Source organism: Ptychodera flava, chromosome 6, assembly GCF_041260155.1.
Source record: "Ptychodera flava strain L36383 chromosome 6, AS_Pfla_20210202, whole genome shotgun sequence".
NCBI lineage: Eukaryota > Metazoa > Hemichordata > Enteropneusta > Ptychoderidae > Ptychodera > Ptychodera flava.
Genome location: NC_091933.1, coordinates 4,582,501 through 4,608,583, shown reverse-complemented (window position 1 = coordinate 4,608,583; position 26,083 = coordinate 4,582,501). Strand labels below are relative to the sequence as shown.

The 26,083-nt window shown below is 36.8% G+C and overlaps 1 protein-coding gene across 1 annotated transcript; it reads right to left on the bottom strand.

The window, feature by feature from the left end:
• Positions 1-1,378: 1,378 nt before the first annotated feature.
• LOC139134649 (26S proteasome non-ATPase regulatory subunit 6-like) lies at positions 1,379-8,785 on the bottom strand. The gene is made up of 8 exons (XM_070701605.1): positions 8,606-8,785; positions 8,135-8,340; positions 7,655-7,800; positions 5,648-5,867; positions 4,828-4,936; positions 3,002-3,170; positions 2,334-2,439; positions 1,379-1,871 (listed from the first exon to the last, which is right to left on the bottom strand). Exons 1-8 carry the CDS (start codon positions 8,748-8,750, stop codon positions 1,803-1,805), a joined length of 1,170 nt encoding a protein of 389 aa, XP_070557706.1. The 5' UTR covers positions 8,751-8,785; the 3' UTR covers positions 1,379-1,802.
• Between the last annotated feature and the right edge of the window lie 17,298 nt (positions 8,786-26,083).

Here is a 26,083-nt window from a genome sequence, read left to right as displayed (position 1 = left end):
TTGTATAAAAACCTAAATCTGTTGGGTGCATGTTTTCAACTGCTTATAACTAACCATGCAAAGTTTATGTGTGCTATTCCTGATCAACTTTGGAGTCGTGCGTGAGAGTATAGCAATTCCAGATTTCCCAAAACTTTTTCTTGAAGAAACAACTTGGAAGCTGATGGTGCCAGCATTCTTTCAATAAGTAAAGAAAAAGCATTCCTTTTATGCATGGAAGCCCTTGTGAATGTTTTCTTGGATTGCAATGAATTTGAAAACGCGACGTCTAGGATCATTATCTCACCAGAAATATCAGTCTGCAGCCAGAATTTTGAAACCAGGGGACACTGTGTCCCTGTACTAGTATACTGTTTATTTTGGGGACATTTTACACATGTTGGGGACAACGTGCGTCCGTTGTCAATCAACTTTTATATCATAAAACAAAATTCAAGCTCCCGGGACTGCATATCGGATGCTTGAATTTCAGGCAAATAATTGTAGCAGTAGACCAAATCTGCCGTACTACAAGCGAGTTATAAAATCAAGTGAAGCGATTTAATTACTTTTAATCACAGATCCAAAAAGTATGCAACTATAAGCCTCAAAATAATCATGTAAAACAAAGGCTACCGTCAGTAACAGATACTACTTGCAGACTACACCCAACACAGTCTGATTCAGGAGTGCGCCTGAGTTGACCAGCAGTACACGAGAATGCGGGACAACTGGTTCCGTTTTGGGGACATCTCATCTTGGCTGTAACACTGAAATATCCTTCAAATGCACCGCTAAATTCTTTCAGGAAATATTTTGACATTACATGCCTTCCTGATATGTAACAATGTTGGTAGAATGTAGACATGAGTCTTGCTTGTGAGCCCCATAGGATATCACTTAAAGTATTCAGCCGCTAGATAAAAGTGTAAATAAATAAATAACTTTCACACAATCAAACGGTTATCCACATATGGAGACAAAAACACTTTGATGGAATCAAACAATGGTAAACAGGTCCCAATGTATCAGTTTATGAATGTGTTCCTTCCCTGGGAAAGAGATTCTTTAACATTGATAGAATACATCTGTATTGCATTGAATTTGCCTTGTACCTGCATGGCACAGTAGACTAATGGTGAATTCCCCAGACAGTACATGTTACCAACAAAATCCAACTGCTGGTGCATACACCATTTCAACTCTTGACAGGATGACTCGCACACACTTTCACAAAGTGGAATCCCGTCTGTATGTTCAAGGGTAATTCTCTGCAGGATGTCAAAGGTCACACAATGAGGTTTCAAGGGGCACTATTGGGAATGATTATCTGACATCTCTCAGTGTAAAGTTTAATGTTCTGCATGTTCAGGGGCATGAAACAACACATGTCTGTAAGTTGTGTTACATTTGTCATTTATTATCTATCATAAACTAATTTTCTCATCTGTGAAAATCAAAATGTTCATACACTATGATTGAAGACCTACAGAGTGAAAAATTCAAGACAATGGGCAAATAAAAATATGGCTGGACCAGTTGCAAAATAAATGTATAAAAGGGAAAAAAAACATGACGTAGCGTTTCATACACATGTTGGTTCTGAGAAATTGTCTGGAAAGGGATCTGTAATACAGGACCAGTAAGTGGTAGACTTTCACATTGACATGACACTCTTGGAAACAGACAAATACCAATAACTAATGTGAAATGTGACGATGCCTATCATCTTGCCATCGGCCTAAGTCTTGTGGAAGTTGTATCACATATATGAACCGATCTGTGGGTTTTCCATCATAACATAGACGGAACAATGAAGGATGTTATATATTTATGACACGGCTCAACTTCTGTACTCTGTTCAACAGTAGATCACCTTTCTTTATGGTTTCCTGTAGAAAACACAAGAGAAACAATGAGTTAGAACAGTGAAAAGCATCCATACCATAAGGGAGATAGTGCAAAGGTTCCACCTTTCCAGAAGGAATGTTACAGAAAAATTTGGTGACAATGAGTATTCACAGTACTTGCCAATAGAGAAATAAATATGTTCTCTATTATTGACATTGACACATGCAAACAAACACTTAAGTTGCCTCTCTTACAAACTGACTTGCGAGGGCTGGTCTTTTAAATGGTTACGCCTCTAAACTTTATCAGCTTTCCAAAATAATTTCATCGTGTGTTCCTTTATCATCAAGCAAGAAATAGCAAACGTACCAGGAGTTCCATAAACCACTTTGTTTTCATAGGTACTAATGTTCCATGACCTTGGCAAACTCAATGTGAAAGGTTTTACTAGAGCACAAACTGACATCCACAATTGACATTTTAGCCTGATACAAAATTCTCACCTGGTATTGCCAGTTTTTGCTGTCTGGCCGATTGGTTTCAACTATCCCGCCAACTTTGTCAATTTTACAGTGAAGTCGTCCTGCAGCAATAAACCTTGACAGTTCCCTGTGAATACAGACAAATTAATTTAAAATCATAACGCTCATTCATCAAAAGAGAGATAATTGGAGATTTTTTTGTTTCACCATCCTGCAAGTCTAATTACCGGTAGCAAGTTTGATCATTCCAAACTGCAATTGCTGGAGGGATACACAAAACTTCTGATGGAATTTGCAACTTTCTTCAAATTACACTCAATGTCACAGGGGTGTAGAAAATAGCTAGCAGCCAGCAAAAATGATTAGCAGTCAGCTAAAGTTTGCCAACTAAGGAAATTATTAGTTAAGTAAAAGTTCAGTTTGTCTTGCACAAACATCATGTACTTATACACTACTTGTAACCGCATCCACTTTTATTTAATCACCTGTAACCAAAATTGTCTACATCCCTAATGATGCAAATTGAGAACTTCAAACATTTGCAAGCATTTTAAAGCCATATGAACATAGAATCATGTTATTCTGACCCTGAACGACCAGATTTTCACCACCTCTACATGCTTGGTTCTCTTGCCCTAACCTGACCCTACTTTCTAAAACTTCCGCATTACAAATATGTGCTGACTTACTGATCGATGAAGTCTATGCTAACACCAAAGGCATCTGCCATATACTGTAATGTCAGACTTCTGTATGACTCCAAAAGCTGTGTGTATGCCAATATCCTCATCTCCCGGACATAGTAATGATAGTGTGGGGCCATCAGACGATCTACCTTCAGCATCTGTTCTACTTTAGCTGAAAATTCAAATTGATGATTGAGAAAGAAGTCAACGAAATGATTGTCAGAAAATACACATGTATGTACAGTGTTCTCCCCAGGCCATTTTAGCGTAGCGGTCCCGCTACGCTTTCGCCTCTCCCCGCTACGCTTTGATTCTCCCCGCTACGCTTTAAAATATTCCCGCCATCCTTTAGTTCACACGCTAGCGCTCTGCCTAGCTACCAGCTGTTGCATGCATTGTCTACACATTACCGCTCACTGCAACTTTCAACCTGGTGAAAGAGTGGAAGGTGTGAAGTATGGTATGCGTTCGATAAGTTGTCCGTAAGTGTTGAGAGGAACGTTAAACCAATAGAAGAATCGGCTGGGTTGTTCACAAGTTTTCATTCTACAACGACTATTACGACCAACAAAGACCTTTAGTCGGTATACATCGAGGACAAGTATTCACAGAGTTAGGCGGTGTAGCACTAGCGGGGCCTTTGATCACATTCCATGCTTTGATCAACGAAATGGACCGCAAAAGAAACAAAAGAAGCGGTTGATTGGTGAGGTTGAGTATGATTTTACAATGATGATCTTTTTTTTGACCGATACGATCATGATCGCGATCGAGTTCACATTGCATAAATTCCAATATGGCGGCGGCCATGTTGGCCGACGTGTTTATAACGTGTTGACATTGATCCTGGCGTCGCGTGTGGTTCCACTCTGACACGTTTTCTGAAAGATTTTACACCTGGTTTTCGGGTTATTCTAGTCGTACTTAGTTCATGTCTTGTGATCATCTTGGTGGTATTTTTAAAATCAAGAATCGAACGACGATGTTTAGTGGCAGTGGTAGTTACGCGGGGGGGGGGGGTTGGGGGGGGGGGGTTGAAATTGATCCCCGTGATGAAACATTATTCGCGGTGTTTGTCGTCCAATAATGATATAAAAGTCAATTACATTTGAATCGTGTAAAGCTTAAACTTATGAATTTTCCTCTTTGTTAGCAATTTTTGACAATTTTATTAGCAATATATGTAGTAATGAAACTCCAATCAGACGAACCCTTTCTTGCTTTCAATCTGAACTTGCTGTTACTGTTTGAATCTTCTATTTTAATTGCAATTGTACTATACTGTGATGATTTATTTAAGTGTACTAAAGAGTTTCCATGATGTTCAAATTGCATACTTGTGTGTTACCATTGCATTTTGTTGTGAATGTACATGAATGCCTGGGTGCATGTGCAAGCTTATATCCATATGCAAATATAAATTAATGATATGCAAATGATTATGCAAATTAGCCGCTACGCTTTTGCTTGATCCTGGGGAGAACACATGTATGTAAATAATCCACATTTGTTGGTGTCTTGCAGCATTGAAAAAGCCTCATTGCAAAAATGTGCGTGATTTTAAGACAAATATCCACATCATCTGTATAAGAAAAAGCAAAATCCATTTTCCTGAAAACTGTAAAAACTGCTGTCTTTACAAAATTTTGCTTTTGTCCTGGTACATTACTCAGGAATGAAACTTCACACCAATTCAATGCTGTTGCACATGGCAATGTCAATCAAACAGCTCTGCACATATACATGTAGAAATCTGTGAAAACTGATTACTTAGTAAAACAACAAAATGAATGCCACGGGATTCCTTTCCGAATGGATGGCACACTCACCTAGTGATTTGAAGAAATCTGCATATCTACACTCATACAGAGAAAACAAGAAGGTTCTAATATCTGGCAGACTATGCATCACTTCAAGTATTTCAGCTCCTTTGATAACCTGCAAGTTGACAATAAAAACATCAAGCGATTCAACATTTATTTTTTGGTTCAACACCAATGGGATGTCCATACTCTACTGTCACACAAAGGGCATCAAACATATTTAGAACCTGTTTAGAGCTTTGAGTATGAAACTTTGAGCCTGTCTACTGGTTAGGATGAGCAGTTAATCAATTGCATCAAAGACTCACGTTTTTGAGAAATATATAACTCTTGAGTTATGTGTGAAAGGACTGAGAGAAACAACATTTTACAGTGCATACAAAATTCTTTCATTATCTTACAGCTACTGTATGCATAATGCAGACTTATATCAGAACATCACTCAGTTAAGCATTTGAAATCTTTAATTACTGGTTAATGCATCAAGATTTGGCAAAAGGTTGTGATTATAGGAGTCAAAGTAATAATACTCAACCATTTCATTTATTTTTTAAAAGTAGCAAGTATTGCAATCAGACGTTCATTGTAAACGGTCAAAAAGTACTCTTGTATCAAAAATCTAGTTTACAAGATTTTTGTTGTTGCAATCCTAATTAGTTATTCGTGTACTGTGAAGGTATCAGGAGCTGTATACCAGAGTCACCTATTTTTCAATTCATATTTGACTTTTCCTTCAGAGATTTTCCTTCAGAGATATATTTGTTATAGTCTGGCAGTCAAAACCTATGTCCTCTCAAAGAGAGCATAGGGTTCCAGTCCACATTACCTTCTCCCTGAGATCTGTCCTGTCAAGGGCTAGCATAGAAACTATCACTGTGTGGGTGACAAATGTGTTGTAATCCATTAACTCATAGGACGTGAACGTTGACACAGTATCAAGGAAATAGTTGGCAGCATTTTTGAAGTCCCGTATGGCCATGCAATAGACGCCCTGATAGACTTTTAGACGATTCCGCCTGTCCCAATCACCACCTTCTTCTATCATGCTGAAATCATGAACAGTAAAAGAGTGAAAAATGTTAATCTTAAGTCAAAACTGTCAGCGTGGACGTTGTCTGAGTATAACATCACTATAACTGCTGCTTGTCTTAGTGACTAAAAAGCACTAACAATGTACATTTCACTGTAACCAGGCCCCTACACTGCCAGAGTCTGAATTGTAATGGCTGATCATATCAATGGTGTGGCACAGTGTCAGACCCTTGATGCACATGTGAGTACACACACATTATACATTATAGCCCTAACAAGGGACTACATGCCCGATGGCACGTCACCATTGGCCCAATGTCAGGAGGGCAAATGGTCTCCTGCTTGGAGGGTATATATTTCCCTTTTTGCTATAATGTTTTTATTACATGCCTCTCACGAAATTTCAGTCTAAATTTTAGATCAATTTGCAAATGACGATCATATGCTTTAAAATAGAACATTGTTTAAAATAGAACAATTTTCATTATCAAACAGTGCACTGATGTACTTAAATCACTATTATACGGTTTGTCCATATCTAATACATAAATTTTCTAAAAATCTGATTTTTTATGTCAAACATGTAATTTGATCATTTTATGCAGGGCATTGTCAAGTTTAAAATACAGTGTTCTCCCCAGAAAAAAATCATAGAGTATCGGCTAATTAGCATAAATTTACATAACAATAAGTTGTGAATATTTTAATTAATTATTTTCGTTAAAATTTATGAAAAAAATTTAAACCTGAAGATGATATATTGTATAGTGTCATTTCCTCTGTGTTCGTGTTGAACTGTACGTATTCCGAAGGACTTGCGGAGTCTAATCACAAACCGGCATCTTAGGGTGTCTACCTTTGTGACACAGCAAAATGGCCTGTGAATATGGCGGCTGCAGTGTGGTTGTTTGGATGCCGTCGATATTTCTTGTCAAACTTTGAGACTTAAAATGCCACATTTATCCATTTTATGTTGTTTTGGACCAAAAATCGATGAATTCTTTGAACAAAAGGTTTGTAAATGGCTGGTTTGTATATTATCATTGACGGAAAGACGGTGTGCACGTATCGCTCAATTGAGAGTACAGCGTACGCGTGTTGACAGACAAGAGACACTGACACTTCAGAGATGTCGTTACGCTTTACCACTGAATTTCCGAGACCCTACAACCTTGATTTACTTCTTCAGTTACAAATTAATAGTGACTGTAGGCCCTAGAGTTTATTTTAGCATGTCTGCCACAGGAAACAAACTTGTCGACGGTCGATGGTTTGTGTTTACCGTAATTCAAACCTTGCTGCCCGGACGCAGCTGTCAACATTCTTGATAAAGTTACGGACGACCGTCTGTCTGTTACCAAATGTCGATCTCTTTGTCCCATATGCAACATCAAATCACGTTTGACACCTTTTTTTGTTGTGAATTATTTAAAAAAAACTTGTGAAGTACACTTTTTGTCCGTCACTGACAATAAACTTGCTGGTGCACGGTAATCAGCTACCCATTAGCAGGTCATTTGTACACGGCGGTTGGTTCAAATAGGGTATCGGATAGCGTATCGGCCGGTGTGAAAGCGTATCGGCCAAAATTAAAGCGTATCGGCCCCGATACGCTAAAACCCTCTGGGGAGAACACTGAAATAGATCCTGTTCACTTTCAGTCAAATGATGACTATGTGGCCAGCTATGTCATCAACAAGTTACTATTGAATCTTATGGCATGCAATGTTCAACATACAAGGCATGTAATAAACACACATGAAGACAGCCTAAAGTATTGACTCAAACAAAGAATACTTACTCTTTAGCCTTGTCAATATTTCTAGTGATGAGGTCATTGTCCATGTAAAATAGGCCAACTCTGATGAGATGGAAGATGATATCAAGTCTGTGACCCAGTGCCACTGTTTTGTCGAATGCTTTCCTAAATGCTGTTAAACAGGCTTCCTGCAACATCAAGAACATGAAAACATACAACTCACTGATATTTCAAATTGTTCGTCAATAAATGTACACAAGCACCATGATTTATTTATTGAATAAAGTGAAGGTTTATTTTTTTCCCGTGGCATTGATACAGATGCTGCCTATTGCAAAAAATCGTAAATTTTCTATCAGTAAGGAGATCTTTTGGTCTCGTCTTGTCTCGGTCCGGGTTTTGCAACTCGCCTTTATGAAACGGCTTCGAGCGAAATTCACTACCCTGTCCGAAAACTGTCACACTGAGTGTAGTGCTAAAGAGTGCAGTGAATCAAACAGACTTGTATTTATTTACACATACCTTATCACCGATGCGGCACAGATACTCTGCTGTGGCTAACAAAGCATCTCTTACTTCAGTCTCTGTTAAATTTTGTTCTGCGTCTTCCAAAGTGTCGTTAAGCTCTTTGAGTTTTGCTGCGTTTGCTTCTTTCATTTGTTTCAACAATTTCTGGTCTGCTGTCCAACCTAAATCTGAGCTCAGCTCTTCATAGAACGGGGCCATATCTGGTAGGGCATTGAAATGTCCAAATGAGAAATTTAGCATCATGTTTGGAGAGTTATATGTATTGTTTTCATGGAACGGTAGCTTCCACATACAACTCACTCCAAACCAAATGTGTGCGAAAGCTTAATCACACACTACAGATAATTGTGAGCCACGAGAACTTTCGTAGTCATCACAATATCGTGACTCGGCAAAACATCAACAGCTATCCGGCTACCGTCACGATGAACGGCGAGCTCCATACATTCCACCCGTCATACTTACTATTTTCCTTGATGCCATCCATAAGCTCTTTCTTTGCCTTCGCATCATTCTTATGCTCCGGTCGGCCTAAAAAGAATTTGAGTTGAGCTATTCTAAGGTTGGGATTTTTCTCCAAACCCTCTTCTTCAAGATTTTCGACAGGCATGTTGATAACAAAATGGCCGCCAGTGTTTTATTTGTTCGTTTTCCCGTGATATGTTACCTCAAACACGAAACAGGGGCGCCGCCCGGGACTAGATTCATGTAAACTTTTGTTTTTGTTTTGTTGTTTTTGTTTCTGTGTCATCAATTACATTTCACGTCACTCTAAAGAGTAGTACTTGATGCAAATACTGGTAATATGTGCATATCTGCATTCACTTTTGCAAGATAAGATGCAAGTACTCTTTATACACCACAGGATAGTTTTCTTTATTTTCTTTCTTTTTTCTTTCTTTCTTTTCTTTCTTCTTTCTTTTTTATTCCTAACAATGTTGGTTTGGCAATATTGATGCAACAACACTTATTGTCTTTTATCACTGGCCACATAGTACTTCCGTTTTCTTTTTAGCATTTTTGAACATGCAAACAGCTCTCAAGGATAGTTGTACTGATGAGTATATAACCCCTCCAAGAAAAGACATGACGCGCAGTTCCTGAATGACGTGCGCGGTGACCAGAAACGCTCTCATGATCATTTTTTGGCATTAGCCACAGACCAAACTGGAGTCTACGACAAATCTCAATGTACGTGAAGTCTCGTTGCCTCAACAACTGCAATCACCGGCACTTCGAATTCGCTCATTGAGCGCCATTTTATAACCCCGGATGTACATATACATGTGTATCATTTTACAAAATAAACCACAACTATATGTACACGGCATAGAAAAATAGTTTCATTGAGCACTTTATAGCATGTTGATTTCAGATTAATGTATTAAATTACCCGTTTGATAGGAGAAAAGTAGATGTATGACACTAAGTAAAAGATTAATTCTGAAGGTGAGCAATTTCGCCTTTTCAATTCTGTTCTTCCTAAATTGTTTCGTCTGCTAGAGGTTAACAATCTAACCTACTATTCTTTCAGTGTGTGTCAAGTCTCTCACTGACGCAGTTAGTCTACTCCCTAACCGGAGTATTTTTGCCTCCGGAGATTTGGAGCCTTCGCCCATACTTCGCCAAAAAATCTCCGAAGGCAAAATACTCCGGCTAGGAAATAGATTATGACGCAGTTGACTTCTAAAACGATACGAATCTGATTGAATACTGCCAATGACAGCGCGACTATGTAACAATTAAATGCGAAAAACTTAGCGGTAGAATTTTGGGTTACCGTTATAGTTTATCGACCAGACTGATCAAATGATGTCTTGATAATTGCGTAGGTGTGCATGAACAAAAGAAAACAAAAGAAGGACAAAAGTCCAGTCAATAAAAGGTAAGAAAATATGCACTGAGAAAACCTTCACTGAAATGAACTTCACTTACCGTCATAGTATCTCTGACGTACAAGAAAAATCGGTATTGTCAATTTAATGTATGACGTAATTACAGTAATTCATCCAAATAGTTAATTATAATTATTGATCTAACCGTAAGCAGTTATCCTCAAAAACAAAGTCAATGCCGTCAAAATATTGGTACGCAAATAGATGCATAAGCAGCATGTCATTCCAGCAAACTTTTATCTTAACCTGATAATCATGCTACCTAACAATTCTGATTAAATTCAGTGCATTTATTTTTGACATGCGACTAATGAAAAAAAAAATTAATCAGTATTGCATGCTCATTAAGATTTTAGATTGACTGAATCTTAGAATGATTAATATGCCTCAGAACTTCTATCAATTTAGTACGTTAACTTTCACATATTAAGGCCGAATGAGAATAATTATTTGAATATGCTAATGATCTTATAAGGCCAAAGTAAAGTCTTTGTTTTGCGTCCACTCCAAATGGGAAAAGGTACGCGTCTAGGCGGCTGAAAAACACACACAAGAAAATTGATAGCAGCAAATAAACAAATTGTAACAAAATTATAGTTCTGAAAAGCTAAGCGGTCATGTCCTAAAATTTCCTATTCAAATACACTGTGTGTGTTTTTCATGAAAACCTTAAAAACTTAGGCGGGTGGGGACGCAAAACAAAGAATTTAATTACTTAGGCCAAATCCGTAGATGCCTTGCCCACCAAACATTCAACATAGTACATAGTAAGAACATCGCATATAGCTAAAATACCTGCCCGCAGAGTCACATCAAATTTGGTTCAGTGAGTCGTAGGTGTACTCCCATCATTCAAAATTAATGTAATTTTAATCAATAAAATCACATCATCGGAAATCTGATCAGATACTAATCTTTCAAAGATGATATCATGTACCAAATTGTATTACACTTGGCCAAATATGTTTTTAAGTTGTCAGTCAATCAAAATCTGTTTACAGATGAGCAATGTGATACCGTAAACGGTACGGATACTGTCGGAGTAGCGACACGGGACACTGTGAACCTCCGATTCACAGTGTCCGAAATAAAGAGCAAGACATCATTAAACTATACGCGTCTAATATGTCGATTTTCTGACAGGCACATTAATCAGAGTAGTAGAGAAGAATTTTATGTCATGTGAAGCTGTACGGACTTACACATTAGTTGGGATCTTTGTTCAAGCTATGAACGTAAGGAGCTGTTTTACACGGGGCAGTAAATTTGCATAGGTACACTGTAAAAATAGCGGACGCTAGACGCGTCTTTACGTGTTCAAAATGTACGTGTCGGTGTTCAAATTTGAACGGCTAGTGTTCATATTGTTAACACTAGTGTTCATATTATTAACAATGGTGTTCTTAACCTGAACACGTAGTGTTAACAACCATCTCCTTCAAGTGTTCAAAAACTCAGCATCACAGAAATTTTACAATACTGTAAAACAATTAACAATCTTTTGGGTTTTTTTACTTTACAATGGCTATATTAAATTTACTACAGCCTCGCTGTCTGCAAACGTACACGGATTTAGGTGTGACGAATTTCCCACTAAATGCAAAATATTTCCGGTCTACAATTGCTGAAAGCATGATTTTTCTAAAAAAGGAAGTATACAAAATAATTTATACGTTTATTACATGTTGAAATTTTGAAAATTTGAAAAGAAAATCAGAAAATCATCATGAACGTTTTAATTTTAACATCGGCGTGCAAGAGGCGTTCTATTTCTAAACACTTGGTGTTCAAGTTTGGTGCTTTTTCCTATCCCATGATGCATCAAAACGGAAGTTGCGACATTTTTCTTGTAAGCGCACCCTGAAGTCGTGATCGTGCGGAAGCAAGACCAGAAAGGGTAAGTTTTCTCTCCAAAATAGTAAAAGGTATTAGATTTTGAAGCATGTATATTAATATCCTTCGAAATAATCGTATTATACTTTGAAATAGCTTAACTACGTGAAGAAACCTTTTTTCTTTTAGTGGCTGGTATACCAACAAGAAGCTGTGAATACGCAGTGGTAATTTGGCCATGGCCTATCGATCGATCTCACTCGGGTCAAGGGTCATTGCAACACAATTGTAGCAATAACCCTTGACCTGAGCGCGATCGATACGCCTTGCATAGTATCGCTGCGTAATCACAGCTAACACATGTCTTTTAGTAGAGACAATCGCATGTAAAAAATCAATTAAACATTGTAGAGTATACAATGTATTGTTTCAGCATAGGAGAGATTGGCTTTTTTTATTTTAATCAGTTAATGACAAGAAGAAGCCAATATTTTGTACCAGTATTGAAAAGAGGCACTGTATATAAAAGTCTCCCCTATTCCTTAACCTAATTAGCTCCTTGTCTTACATTTAAAGTCTCATCTCGCCATATTACCTATTGTTGCATTATTTTCAGGATGTAAAAAGTTGGATATAACTGAAAATCGAAGAGTTGTTACAGAAACTGGTGGTACGTACAGATAATGAAGAAGATGAGTATACAGGTAGCTGTCTGGAAACAAGCTTGAGAACCTCAGTTCATCTCTAATGTAGATTTAAACTTCCGAGGATCAGTAACTGAATTTTGATAAGTTTCTGTATTTTCTTCTGAATTAATCTAAGCTTTGGTAGCATGCTATGATCATCTAAATGTTGCCGGAGAATAAGATTTCACAGACGAGTAGTCTCCCTATCAGATGCAAGGGTGGAAGCTTAGGAAAAATAAGAGCTGAAAGCGACGGAAAATTCAGAGTAAAAATGTCCACTCTGAATTACTGAATTTTCTGAAATTTTCACTCTGAATTTTCTGTCACTTTCTGCTTCAATGTTTCATTCCCCCTTGCATCTGATAAAGGAGACTTCACGTCTTTTAAAGCTTATGCCCTTCTAACATTTAGTTGATCATAGCATGCTACCAAACCTAAGAGAATTTTGTATTGTAGATCAACACGTCTCTTGTTCTAAGCGAGTGGTTTTTAGCTTTGCCGTCAGCTAAATAGGTGGATGTGTAGCATTGCCCTCAAATTTGTACATCCCAAGGTTTTTCTTCAAAACAGCCTGTACGAATCCTTTAATATTTGGATTACAGGTCCCCAGGGATTACCCTAATCACATATGTTCAAATTATGATGAACTATGCAAATTTATATTTTTGAGGCTAATTTCGCTAATTTTGGCAAAAATCTTCTTCTTTTTTACTGACGTCTTCAATATTGTGGTAAACATGTCCCTAAGAATGACCCTATCCAAATTTGTGCTAGTTGTGATGAAATATTCAAATTTTTATATTTCATGGCAATTTTCGTCATATTTGGTCAAAAGATCTTTAAAAATCTTCTTCAAAACTGCTAATTGAACAGCTTTGATATTTAGGACATAGATCTCTACTGATAGCCTTTTTCAGATTGTTCAAATTATGCAGAAATTTGGAACTTTGTATTTATAAGAAATTAAAGACATTTCAGACATTTTTAAGATATGAGGGATTACCAGAATGTGATATATATATACGTTATGATGAAATCTACTTTTTTTTATTTTAAGGGTGATTTTTACCATTTTTGGTAAAAACATTTGTATAAAAATTAATAGCAAGGTACACAAGAATTTGAAAGGTCTTTACCAATATGGTTTTAATTTCTGAGTAGATTTTTGAAATGTCACCGATTTATTTCATTGTTTATGTAAAGATATTACAAACAAACAAACCTTTTTGTTTATGAAGGACTTTGTTGGACAAGGAAATAGGTTTTACCCTGCCAAGGACCAATTTTCCCCACTTTCTGCATGTTGTGCCTTACTGTGACACTTTGTTAACTTGACATGTTGTGTTTACTTTAATGTGGACAACTATATACCATGTGCACTAGAGAAGCCTTGACTAACTTTTTTCTCTTCAAAATTTACAATTGTCTATACAAGAGGAAATGTCTCCCCTTAAGAAACCATCTTACAACAATGAAGTATGCATTCCATACATATATGTATTTTCAACACAATAAGTAAGCCAAATTTTGAGCTTTTTCAGATGATTTTTTGTACATTTTAAACAAGTATGAACCTTAAAACGTAATCCACAATAATAAGTAAAACCTGTTTTGTCATTACTTTGTTCATATTTCTTAAAACGATCTACAGTGTTCATGGGGATTTTTATTGCTTATGTTTTTGATAGGAGGGTGTTAACACCGTTGGTATGTTCCTCTGACAAACTTTACATACAAATTGGCAATGTTTATTTGCCCAAATTACAGTAAATTATTGTATATTACTCTAGAAATGCTTTGTGTATTTTTAGAATAAAATAATTTTACTGAATATTAGTGGTCTGTAATGTTATTTCAAGGCTTGAACACCCCCTGAACGCCCAAAATTAAAGGTGTTCAACAAGCGCGCATTATGTGTTCTAGCCTTTAACACACTTATCGTTGAACGGCGTCCATGCGTTCAAAAAGTGTTACAGCCCTTTGAACGCGTAAATGCGTTCAATTTTTTGAACACATTTTATGTGCAACGTGTGTTCAGATATGGAACACCATGGTGTTCAATGTAATGTCTGATGAACACGTAGCGTTCAAAATCTGCACACGTGTGTTAAAAATTGAACGTTGGTTGAACACGTAGTGTTAAATTTCTGAACGTCTAGACGCGTTCAAAAAGTGTTACAAAAAGGCGTTTAATTGGTGTTCTATCCTTGAACACTTAACTTTACAGTGTAGCTTTCTTCACCTACATACATCATATGATATCGGTCGTAATGTTTACATCCTATTTGCGATATAGTCTTTCTCAACCAAATCGCAATAGGGCCATTTGTCCCCGAGGCTGTTATTTAAGTTTTCTGTAAGTTTCCTTGGTCACTTCACGTCAATAGCTTTCAACATGTTGACTTAAGAAAACCCTCATCACATGAAGGTGACATTTCATATTTCATATTTCCAAACAAATCGTAGCTTGGGCCCTGGTCACAGTTGGGAGCTTCGGCGACCTTTGCATGTGTACTCCTGGTGAGAATCGTCCGCTGAATGGCTTGCCACTGTTTTTTCTTTTTTCTTTTTTTTAATCGCAAAAATAGTTCCCATGATTGGTCTTCGAGTTTTTCAACCTTGTAATCGGTCATCAGAATGGAACAAGCGTCGTATCAAATATCTGCAACCTACCCAGTTCTAACAATGTTGTTATTGCCCCTTGTACATCACATTTCATTACACAGGAAACGCAAACAACAATAATCGATGCTTGGAATAGCTTTCCTTTTACGTTAAATGAAACCCCATACCAAATACGTCAAAGGGATATTTCTTTGAACTAATCGCCCTCACGACCGGCTTACTTCCGCCAAAATGGCAGACACTTTCAAAACGTTCAGAAAATATTGACCGAAATCTTCCTTGTGTAGACAAATAAACAACAAGTTTCCATTTAGAATTAATATGGTGGCCGTGACATTCAGCTGAAATAGTACGATTCGTCTATATCCCTACAGTGAGTTAATCAGCCAGACGTATGCATGCTATTATTTTACTACACGCTAGTAATTATTGTAACTTTCAGAATAGCTCACAGCAAAGTATAGTGGACCATATCGATAGATCGATAGATAAGATCGATAGATTATCAAACCACACCAAAGTGGGAGTGATATATTTGTTGGTATATGGAAATGAAGGGCTCTGCGCTGACAATCGACGTTTATTTAAGCAATAACCCCCGCCGCAGGAGGGTATACACAAGATTTTGGTACAATGCGCGACATATAGCACGAGCCGATAGGCGAGTGCTATATGGAGCGAATTGTACCAAAATCGAGTGTATACCCGACTGCGAAGGGGGTTATTGCTATTATATTATATCAACTTGCGTGTATTTGTTGTCTTACTTGGGTATTTTCATCACTCTAAGCGCCAAATGCAGAAAACGGACGTCTGAGAGATCGAACGTCGGAAATTCTGCGCCCGAGACCGAGCATTTTTATAAGTTGGGATTCCGTACAGGCACACAGTATCCTACGATAAATACGCATTACGTTCATCAACCATGCATTTTATTCGCATGCAACACGAACGATACTTGTCAAAAAATACCTGCTGCACTCACACACAAAATGGGTCAAGAGTTCAAATCAAAACGAAAAAGTAACAATTTTGTCGTAAATTTACATAAGAACAATAGTCCTGGCTATTTTGGCATACTAAAAATCGATTTGTCTCATTCGTCGCGACATTCAGTGTGGCACATGCACAGTGAAGTTAGGGATGGACCATTAGACCTTGGGAGGGGGGGGTGGTCACAATGAAATTGTGAAAATTTTTTTTTACTATTGTAAATTTCTTAATTTTTTTTTTCCAATTGAGATTAGCTATGCAAATTTTTTTTTAGAGTAAATTTTCAGATTTATAATTTTTTTTTCGTTCGTCGCTGTCTGAAGATAAAGAGTGCAAACATGTGGTGCCAAGCACCACAAGCGGCCACGCAAGCGGTCACGGGGGGGGGGGGAGGTCAGGAGAGCGGTGTCCCCCTGCTGCTGTTGGAGCTTTTGAAAAATAGAGATTAAAATGGTGTTATTTGGTGGCACTTGGGGAGTATTTTTTGCAGGGGGGAGGTCAGGAGGGGGTGTCCCCCTCCTGCCGTTGGAGCTTTTGAAAATAGAGATTAAAATGGTGTTATTTGGTAGCACTTTGGGAGTATTTTTGCGGGGGGTGGTCAGGAGGGGGTGTCCCCCTCCTGCCGTTGGAGCTTTTGAAAAATAGAGATTAAAATGGTGTTATTTGGTGGCACTTGGGGAGTATTTTTGCGGGGGGAGGTTGGCTGTTGGAGCTTTTGAAAAATAGAGATAAAAATGGTGTTATTTGGTGGCACTTTGGGAGCATTTTTTTCGGATTACACATCTTCCTCTGAAACATGGTCTTCTTGGTCCTCAGTAGCTTCGTATAGTTTTGAAAATTGACTATTTTGGTTTCCTGGCTTCCCTTTCTACTGCGTGGTGAAATGCCTACATTCACCCCACCAAACATCATGCATATCCCATGATTTACAATTGATTTTGACAAGCTGAGAAGCTTAAATAAGCTAAATAATATAGTGAAATTTGCATATTTGTGTTTTTAGAGCAATTGTTGCCCTTTTTGATCAAAACATCTATTTCTCTGTAGCAGCGTGTCCAAATTGATTGGATGCGTAGAAAATGTGTTGAAATTTCAATATTTGTCTTTTTGGGCAATTTATGCATTCATGGTCAAAAAATCTGTATTCTCTGAAAGGGCTTGTCCAATTTCTTTGAAATTTGCTACACAGAAACGATTAAGCATGCAGATTTATTCAGTATTTGCTATCGAGAAACTTTCAAAGTTCAACCCTTTTATGTGTTTTTGTGTTGGGATTTGTTGGATAGATGGCATTCTACGTAGTGTATTGTTGAATGTTAAAACATGTGTTGCTGTTGTTATTTGAGGCTGTTTTTTGAGAAAAAAAGAATTGAAAATGCCTTTTTAAAAGCAAAATAATACATAATGACTTGATATGTTGTTTTATCATTATTGACGTGTTTCTACTTGTTCACCCATTCTTGCATTCATCATTGTAATAAAATGCTGTGAAAAAAATGAAACTGATGTGGCCTGCATCTGTTTACCTTGATCTTAAAAGGCAAATACAACTTTCTGTCTTGACAACCATACCATAGTTTCAATGTTTCACCTAGTGTACCTGCTTGGTTTGTACGCAGGAAACAAGTAGAAAACAGGCTCTATAATTTCATAATTTTCAAGTGATCAGAATACAAAAGTCCTGAAAAGATAAGATAATCACAACTTCCAGTATAAGGGATACAGTCACTCTAAATGTATAAATTAAAATTAAAAATGTGCCGGGAGGGTGTATTAAAAATACAGAAAGTTGCTTACTGTCGGTAAAATCTAAAAAAAATTCAAAATTTTAAAGACTTTTGCAGATTTTTTTTTACGCCTTTGTCTTCTTATTTATTTTTTTTATTTTGCAAACTAGTGTGAAGATTTTTTTTTCCTAACTTTCTGCTCTGAATTTTTTTTTTTTCTGTTTTTGACCACCCCCCCTCCAAGATCTAATGGTCTGTCCCTTACAGGATTTATTTTTGATGGATAATTTGGACGTTAATTGTACCAGAAAACAAGCAGTTTTAAAATAATCCAGACTTGCGATGACTGCAACTGTGATGAACAGTTGTGCAGATTCTGAGTGTGTTGCCCGGATCCCATTGTTATTTTGAACATCTTGGTCTACATCGTTAGGACATCCCGATCTGTTATAGCCCAAACTTTGGTAAATAATATCTGACATATACCGTTACTGTGAGGAAGTGTCAATTTATTTGTGTATGAACGAATACTATCTTCATTTTAAAGAGCGGTACTAGGATATATCGCGTCTTGACTCCCGCAAAGTGCACGGTGCACTGTCGCCCTAATATTTGTGTGCATCATACCCCAAACGTGCTGCTTCAGAGATGTCTTTCATCATCGATCCCAACTTATTTACACCAAGAGGTGAGTTACAGACCCACACTTTATCTGTGTATCAAAATTCGGTCTTCGGTCTTTGAAACAAAGTGGACTGTTTCGGTCTTTCTCGAGGGTCTATGGTTTAGACAGGTACGTTCAAATGCACCGACCGGGCAATTTTCGAAAATGCTGGTTTAGGGGCCCGTTTTAGCACTACTATCAGTGCTAAAACAGTATTTTAGCATCGGTGGAATGAGCTCTCGTCCAATCAGAATGGCGCATGGTAGCATGATATAATATAATTATTTTTTTACCAGAGTTAAGCCAATTGGTAATAGCATGCTTGGTCGTGCTATGCCCGTTAATTTCGTTAATTTTCAAGTTTCGTTTAAGTGGCAACCATATTGGAGTTGAAAATATCAATTTTTGCAAAAAGCCATTGAAAATGGCTCAGTATACGACCACAGTTTCACAATATGGGTTTGATGGGTAGCAATTAACAAAATGATCTTTATGCGTATGCAACGTGTTTCATTTTGAGGCTAGAAATATCTGTTTTCTAAAACCAAACAAAAAAATTTCGATTGCTCTGACAATTATCAATATGTGTATCTAGTGTCCTTTATCCTTTATGTCTATAAAATCAAATTTATGCAATATCCTTGCGTGTTAATAAAGGTTCACAGTTTGTGGAAAAGGAGAGTGAAGTCAGCGATTTCTTTTTCAAACAAATTTATTCAAAAAGTGAGACAATAAAGGCTTCTAGAAAAATTGAACGTAAAGAAAGCTACAAAAAGTGTGTTAAAACATGTTACTAGCACAGTGCAGCACTTCCTTTTCACTTGACACAGTTGTCACCAGTTCAGGTACACAGAGTCACGAAGTCTTTTAAAAGTATCACATTCTCTGTGTCATATTTATATCTAAAACATGTCTCCTTGTAATTTTTTACCTTACAGCCAGATAGTCAGTTACATACCAATACAGGAAAGTCCTAAACTAAGATATTACAGCGCTTGTCATTTGAGTTTGGAGTTTCAGTGTTTGGCGCACACAGTTCTTGATTATAAAGTACAAGTTGTTTTAGTCTAACATAAAACATCAAAGGAGTTGGCGAACGTTGCCGCACGTTCTCTTGTCATTCAGAATGTTGAAAAATGAACTAATACCCTGTAGCAGAACTTTTACCAATCGAAAAAGCATTTTCCCTGTTCAGGCGAATGATTGGCTCAAAACTTAATGTCTATATCAACCATCCATATATATTTCTGAGTTTCTTCGAGTAAGTCATAGACAAAAATGAAAAATGTCTGTGTGACTTTGGATAAATTGTTGCATTTCAGTCGAGTGATTCTTTTTATTGAACTCTAACCCTTAGTGTGTACGAAACAAGAAACCTGTGCGTGTCGAACTATGAACCTCCAAAGTCAAATTACAAGCGTTGTAGTATACAGTAGTTCTGGAAAGTTCAAAACTATCATGTAAATTACAGTGTTAAATATATTACTCCTCTTCATTGCACAAGATAAGTTTTGGAATAAGATTAAATGGTCTCATGTAAGAAGACAAAATGATGAACAATAGATATTGTAAGGTATATCCGAGTTCGTGCGATAGGATTACATGTTACTTATTCATGACAACTCTTGTTTCTTAAGTAGAACAATAAGTTGGTTTCGGTACATTTAACTTGGAAGACCGATTTAAATTTGTAGGAAAATAATTTATTCTGTTTTAATTTCTTTGAAGAAGGCGCAACATACCACCGAAACATATAGTGAAGCCTGGGATATAATTGATACGAATGAAAGTTCTTTAAATCAATTTACTTCTTAAGCCGGGTCTAGAAGCGCCATTTTGTGTGAAAAGCTGCCACTGTTTTCCAAACAAGGAGATACCTCTTTGAATTCCAAATATCAGCATGTTTTAAGTAATTGACTATATGGCTGTATGACAAGGGTGAGTCGGTTTTTTCCGTTACTACTAATCGTAATTCGTATTTAACCATAGTCAGCAGTATGTTTACTTTAGCAGAGCCCTCCTTCAACGTATACGATAGGAATACATAATCATAAAATTGACTGGTTCATGTCAAAACTGTTCGTGCTTATCGCCAGAAAGTGAGTGTTGCAATGAAAGTTCACTCGGGTTCCAGTTTCAATTTTGCCTGATTGCAAGTATTGAAATGTTTCAGTGTTATTATAAGCATTCAGAAAGTACATGGTTCGTGGCTTGGAAATGGTTTGATCACATTAAAAATCATGATATACCTAAAATAGTAAAAGCAAAGTCCCCTTTTCTAAAACATCACTACATATGTGTGAAAAGCTCGAATTTTCTTAAAATTTACAGGACTACTTAACTCGTTATAGGAACAATTGTAATTAAAGTATACAATACACAAATCCTAAAGAAATTAAGAATTTGATGAAACTTCAAAGAAAGGCAATGACTGACGCCATGTAAGTACACAATGTCAATAGAGACATATAAAAACTAGACTAGTGGCTTTAATTGAAAATGTGACGATGTTTGTGAGTGACATATGGATGCAATTGTTGCCCTATATGAGGCACTGTCATAGACTCTACACAAGCGTCTTTTGCAGGACTCATTTACACTCTATAGGAGATGTAAGGTATGGATGGGAAGAAGAGGAAAGGCACTGCAGTGTTTTAATGAGGAACATTTCATCCGTGGGAATGAACATAACTATGAACATGAATGTCCCTTTATGCCTTATTGTAACCAAAGTTGTTTAAATTAAAGTACTTTGTTTTCCTTAACTTCTGTTTGAGTTTACTGACGGTCAACACACATTGCAGTTTTGATTTTTTATTACGATCCCTTATTTCAAACGATCATTTCTTCATTAATCGAAAGATACTTTACATTTACCAAAAAATACGGGCTTGTCTTCGACTGAATGGTCGTGTTCTAACGGATTTCATACAACAACTTTATTATCCAGGATTTTTTAATTTGTTTTATGGTGATCAGCTGCTTCTTAAAATACTTCAGTCTAAACTGTAATCACCAATTAAATGTTCCTCTCAGACATACTAAAACGCAAGACAGTTCATTATACTGGTAGCAATCACTTATCAAGCTACTTAAACTGATCAAAAATATACAGAATATCACCTGAAAAGTCTATGCAGAAAATTCTGCGTCCCTCTATCCTCTAAGTTTATAATAGGATATGTTTTGGGTCGTCCTCAAAGTGTTCTTTTTCGAAGTCAAATGGCTCTCCCGTCATGCGTTTGAAGATTTCAAGAATATTGGTACAAGCCGTCTCAAAGTGGGTGGTTGCATCATAGGATGATGTGATATAAACCTGTCAATAGTGGAGATAACGTTGCACATCAGTCTTCTTTCAAAATCAAGTTAAGCAAGTCACAAAAACAATTCACAGTTAAAACATATCCTCTTCAATTAAGTGACTGCAATTTGTTGGTGTTGTGACTTCTGGGACTATATTGTTTTGCGCTAATATTTACTATTCTTATGTAGCTTTAAATAGCGACCTCATCACTCGTGTATCGATGCATAAATGCTTACAATATGCCTTTCACGTTTTTCACGTACAGCAAAAATTAAAGTGTTTGTGTCACGTTCACAGGAACGATATAAGAACAGAAAGAGGCAGCTTTTAACATTGAAGGGGTACGTGAGTGCCAAGGTCATTCTGTCAACGGACTCTTGGGATTTCACTCTTTAAAGTCAAGGGTGGACTATTTGATATCCTGGGGAGATGTCTCACTAGGGACCATGGTGTTTTCTCCCTGCTTCATTTAAAATTATATTCTTACTTCCGCTCAAAGAGGAGTATTTTCGTATTCTTATGCGCAGGCATATTTTTTGTCAACAGGTTTCTTTACATGACAATGGCACATTGGGAAAGAAATGTACAGCAGCAGAAAGTTGACGTGTAATCATAGGCAAACAGCATATCTTCAGAAAGCTGAAAAGAGAATAGAAACAACCAGTATTGGAGTAAGATAACTGATAGGGGACTAAACAGAAGTCATTGCATACCCAGTCTGTAAGAAACCACTGCCACTGATCGAGTTTGTTCTAAGAACTGGAATGAAAGCATTCGGAAAAAATCACTAAGGTTTTTAAAAACTGCACATTGCATAGATGGGAGAATTACAATATAGTGCAGTGATACAATTACTCGAAAGAGGTCAGGGAGTGCCTCCTTCCTGAAACATAAATATTTGATTATCATACATGCTATGTCTGTATTGCCATTTTCTTCTGTTATACGGTATGCTACAGAAGCGTTTGCTATTATCAAATGGCTAAAGTTCAGACAATGGCTATTAATTTTGCAATGCAGTTTCTATTTTGAAATTAATAGGTGTATCCTACAATATGCTTTAGAAGACAAAATCAGTCACTAAATAAGCATATTAAGAGATTTAAGTAGGTCATACTCTATTTGAAGGCAAATAAATAAGCCCTTGCCTTGTCCATTTTTTACATAGCATGTTGTGCTTGAAGTGTTTTACATTGAAAAGAAGAATAATTATTTTAGAAACATTCAATATGAGGTGGGTGCGTAATCTCCACCATAAACAACAAAAGCATGAGTAGATAGCATAACTGTAAAGAACGAAAATGGAAACGAGACATCCGAGGCAGGCTATTTGAACGAACTGAATTGATTATTCCGTAAGTTTTCGAGAGTAAGGTAAGGAAGAGAAACTTAGAACGAGGCCATAGTACTACACAATTGGTCAAATTGAAAAAACTGGGTGTGTGAATATTAAACATCACAGGGTGAAAATGAAATGAAATGTAATGAAATCAGATGTTACGGAAATTGGGCGCCCGAAAGGCGCGCCGATATGAAAGATGTTATAATAAATACAGTGTGCGCCTAAAATTAAAAGACATGATTGAAAGTAACTTTCGTTGCATTATTTTCTACTTCGTGTTGGCTTGCGGTCTTTTTAAATTTTCCTATAAATCTTGAATGGAATTTATTTCCAAAGGTACCCTCTCGGCGTTCCTTTTTCCCTAAATCTTCCAGACTCCTCGTGATACCAGATGGTCCACCCCTAAGAGACAAAGTTACTGTGCACTCGTTGGACTGTAGAGTGCAGTGATTTGAGTCGAAAGTTACAGAGCCAGCTGAGTCGACGGACTGACTTTAGCCTGTTGTGCTTGAAAATTTAATTCAGGCGTCCTGCCCGTACGTAAAATTGTTAATGAGGTTGGACCGTACACAAACAGATGACCTATCAAACTCCCACAGATGGTACAGTTTAATACCTACACTTTGCTAAGCGACACACAGTGGTACATGTCAGAACTTTGCAGCCTGCAGTGGTTGCTTTCAGGTGGAGGCTTCGCAGTTGATTGCGCAAATCCAGAGCTAAACGCAAATTTCAGGCCTGGCATGTGAGAAGAAGCGATGCATAAATTATAATTCAATGAAATATGAATATTAGGGAATGACCATTTGATATCCATGGGGGACTTGGAAGACTAATTTGCGAGGATAATTTTTTCTTCCCGCTAAAACAGTTTTTTTCAAATTACCCAACTATGAAAACTCTTCCCTTTAGAGGGAATCTCCAGTTTGCATTTGACTGGCAACATAGCCAATATTTTCTCTTCCTTATTGGCCCAGTAGTACAGGGCATCAATCTGTCAGACCATATTGGGGGTGTGTGTGTGTGGTGTGTGTGTGTGTGTGTGTGTGTGTGTGTGTGTATAAGTATGCCTGTCTGTCTGTCCCTCTTTTCTTGAGCTCGGAATTCATTAATTATTGCACCAAATGAGAATTACTTTGAGGAATGTTTGGATTATTACCTTTAAGTGAGTGTAATCTCATAGATGTGGTTTGCAAGGGTATGAACAAAAGTGTATGACTATGATTTTTCAAACAAAAATATTCCATCATAATTGATATATAGTGGTAGGGCCAATGCATTCAATACTTCTTCAAATTAGCATGAGATTTGCATATTTGTGTTTTTGAGAAATTTTTGGTCATCTTTTGTCAAAATTTTCTTTTCGGGAAAGACATGTCGGATAAGTCTTGATTTGGATTTTACTTATTCTTAGGATGGCTAATTAATATATATCCAAACGACGAAGAAGAATGTAAATATGTAAATACTGGGCCTCATTTCGTCAGTTTTGTGAACACAGATTTTTCAGAACTGCTAGTGTAATAGCTTTCAAAGGTATATAGAGGTTCCAAAAAGCGATTTAATTTTCATTTGTGGAAATTACTATGACATTACGTTTGCAAATTCAAATCTGTAAGGCAGTTTTTTTTCCACTATATAACTTATAGAAGATCATATTTGTAAAAACGCTTGTCCAAAAGCTTTCAAATTTAGTCCCCAGGTTCATAAGCATTGTCTGCTTTGTGTTTAGCATAAAATGATAATGAAATTTACACTTTGTGAAAGAAAAATCAAGATAAACCTATTTCAGTTACTTTTATATTGAATTTTTAGGTGCCATAGACTGATTAAGTTCCAGAAAAAATACTTTTCTATTGACTGTATTCTTCTTTTCATAATCACATCCGTAATTCGATTGGTCAGGGCAAGAAGAACGTAACCCAAATTTTCAACAAACTGAGGGGAATAAAGATTTAAAAGCCTCTAACTCTAAAGTTCAATTGGTTTGTAGTTAATGGCCTATGGGTAAAGGGTAATGTCATAGATGTATAAAACGTCACAAATGAATGTAATAATTATGTAATCATTTTATGTAAAGTTCAAAAATTTGGAGTTACTTCTGTCTTGCACTAGCATTTTGAGCAAAATAGGACGTACAACATCATGAGTTACGTCTTTTATCGGAGTTAACTCATAATATGTTACGTCATTTATGCACAGATCGATTTTCTGCTTTTTGATTAAATATTCATAAATAGCATCGTCATTATGAGAAGTTTTTACATTTTATTTTATTATTGAAATACTCCCTTAGTACACAAACTCCAGTTACGTCCCTATGGCAACATGATTTATATTGATTTCTTTAACTCAAAATTTTCACAAGAGATGCGTTTCACATCTGGAACAAAATTATATCAAAAACTCAATTTGGCTAAAACATGAATTACGTCATTCTTGCACTTGGTCATCGATATGACATAGCGGCCACGAACGTCTTACTTCGATTATTATGTTTTCCTCTCTGCAGTACATAAAACACAAAAGGCGAATTGAGAAAGAAATGCATAGTTTCACAAAGTTTAAATTCTAAACAAATTAGAACTTTGACTTGTAGACCTGAGGATTTATGCATACATCATGTACGTCTGTAAGTTGGAAAAAGGATAGACGGAATTTGTGCTGTGGTAACATTTCTGATGAGGATAAGGTGATTGCACTTTTAGCACTCAGGCTGTGAAAAATACGCAAAAATTAATATTAAATATTAGATTTATTCTATATAGGTAGTAAGGGAATTCTATGCTATATTTGTATATGCTACAGAGGAGATATCAGTTGCTAAAGCCATATAAATTTAAGTCTGGTTCAAAGTCAGGGTATGGCTACAAA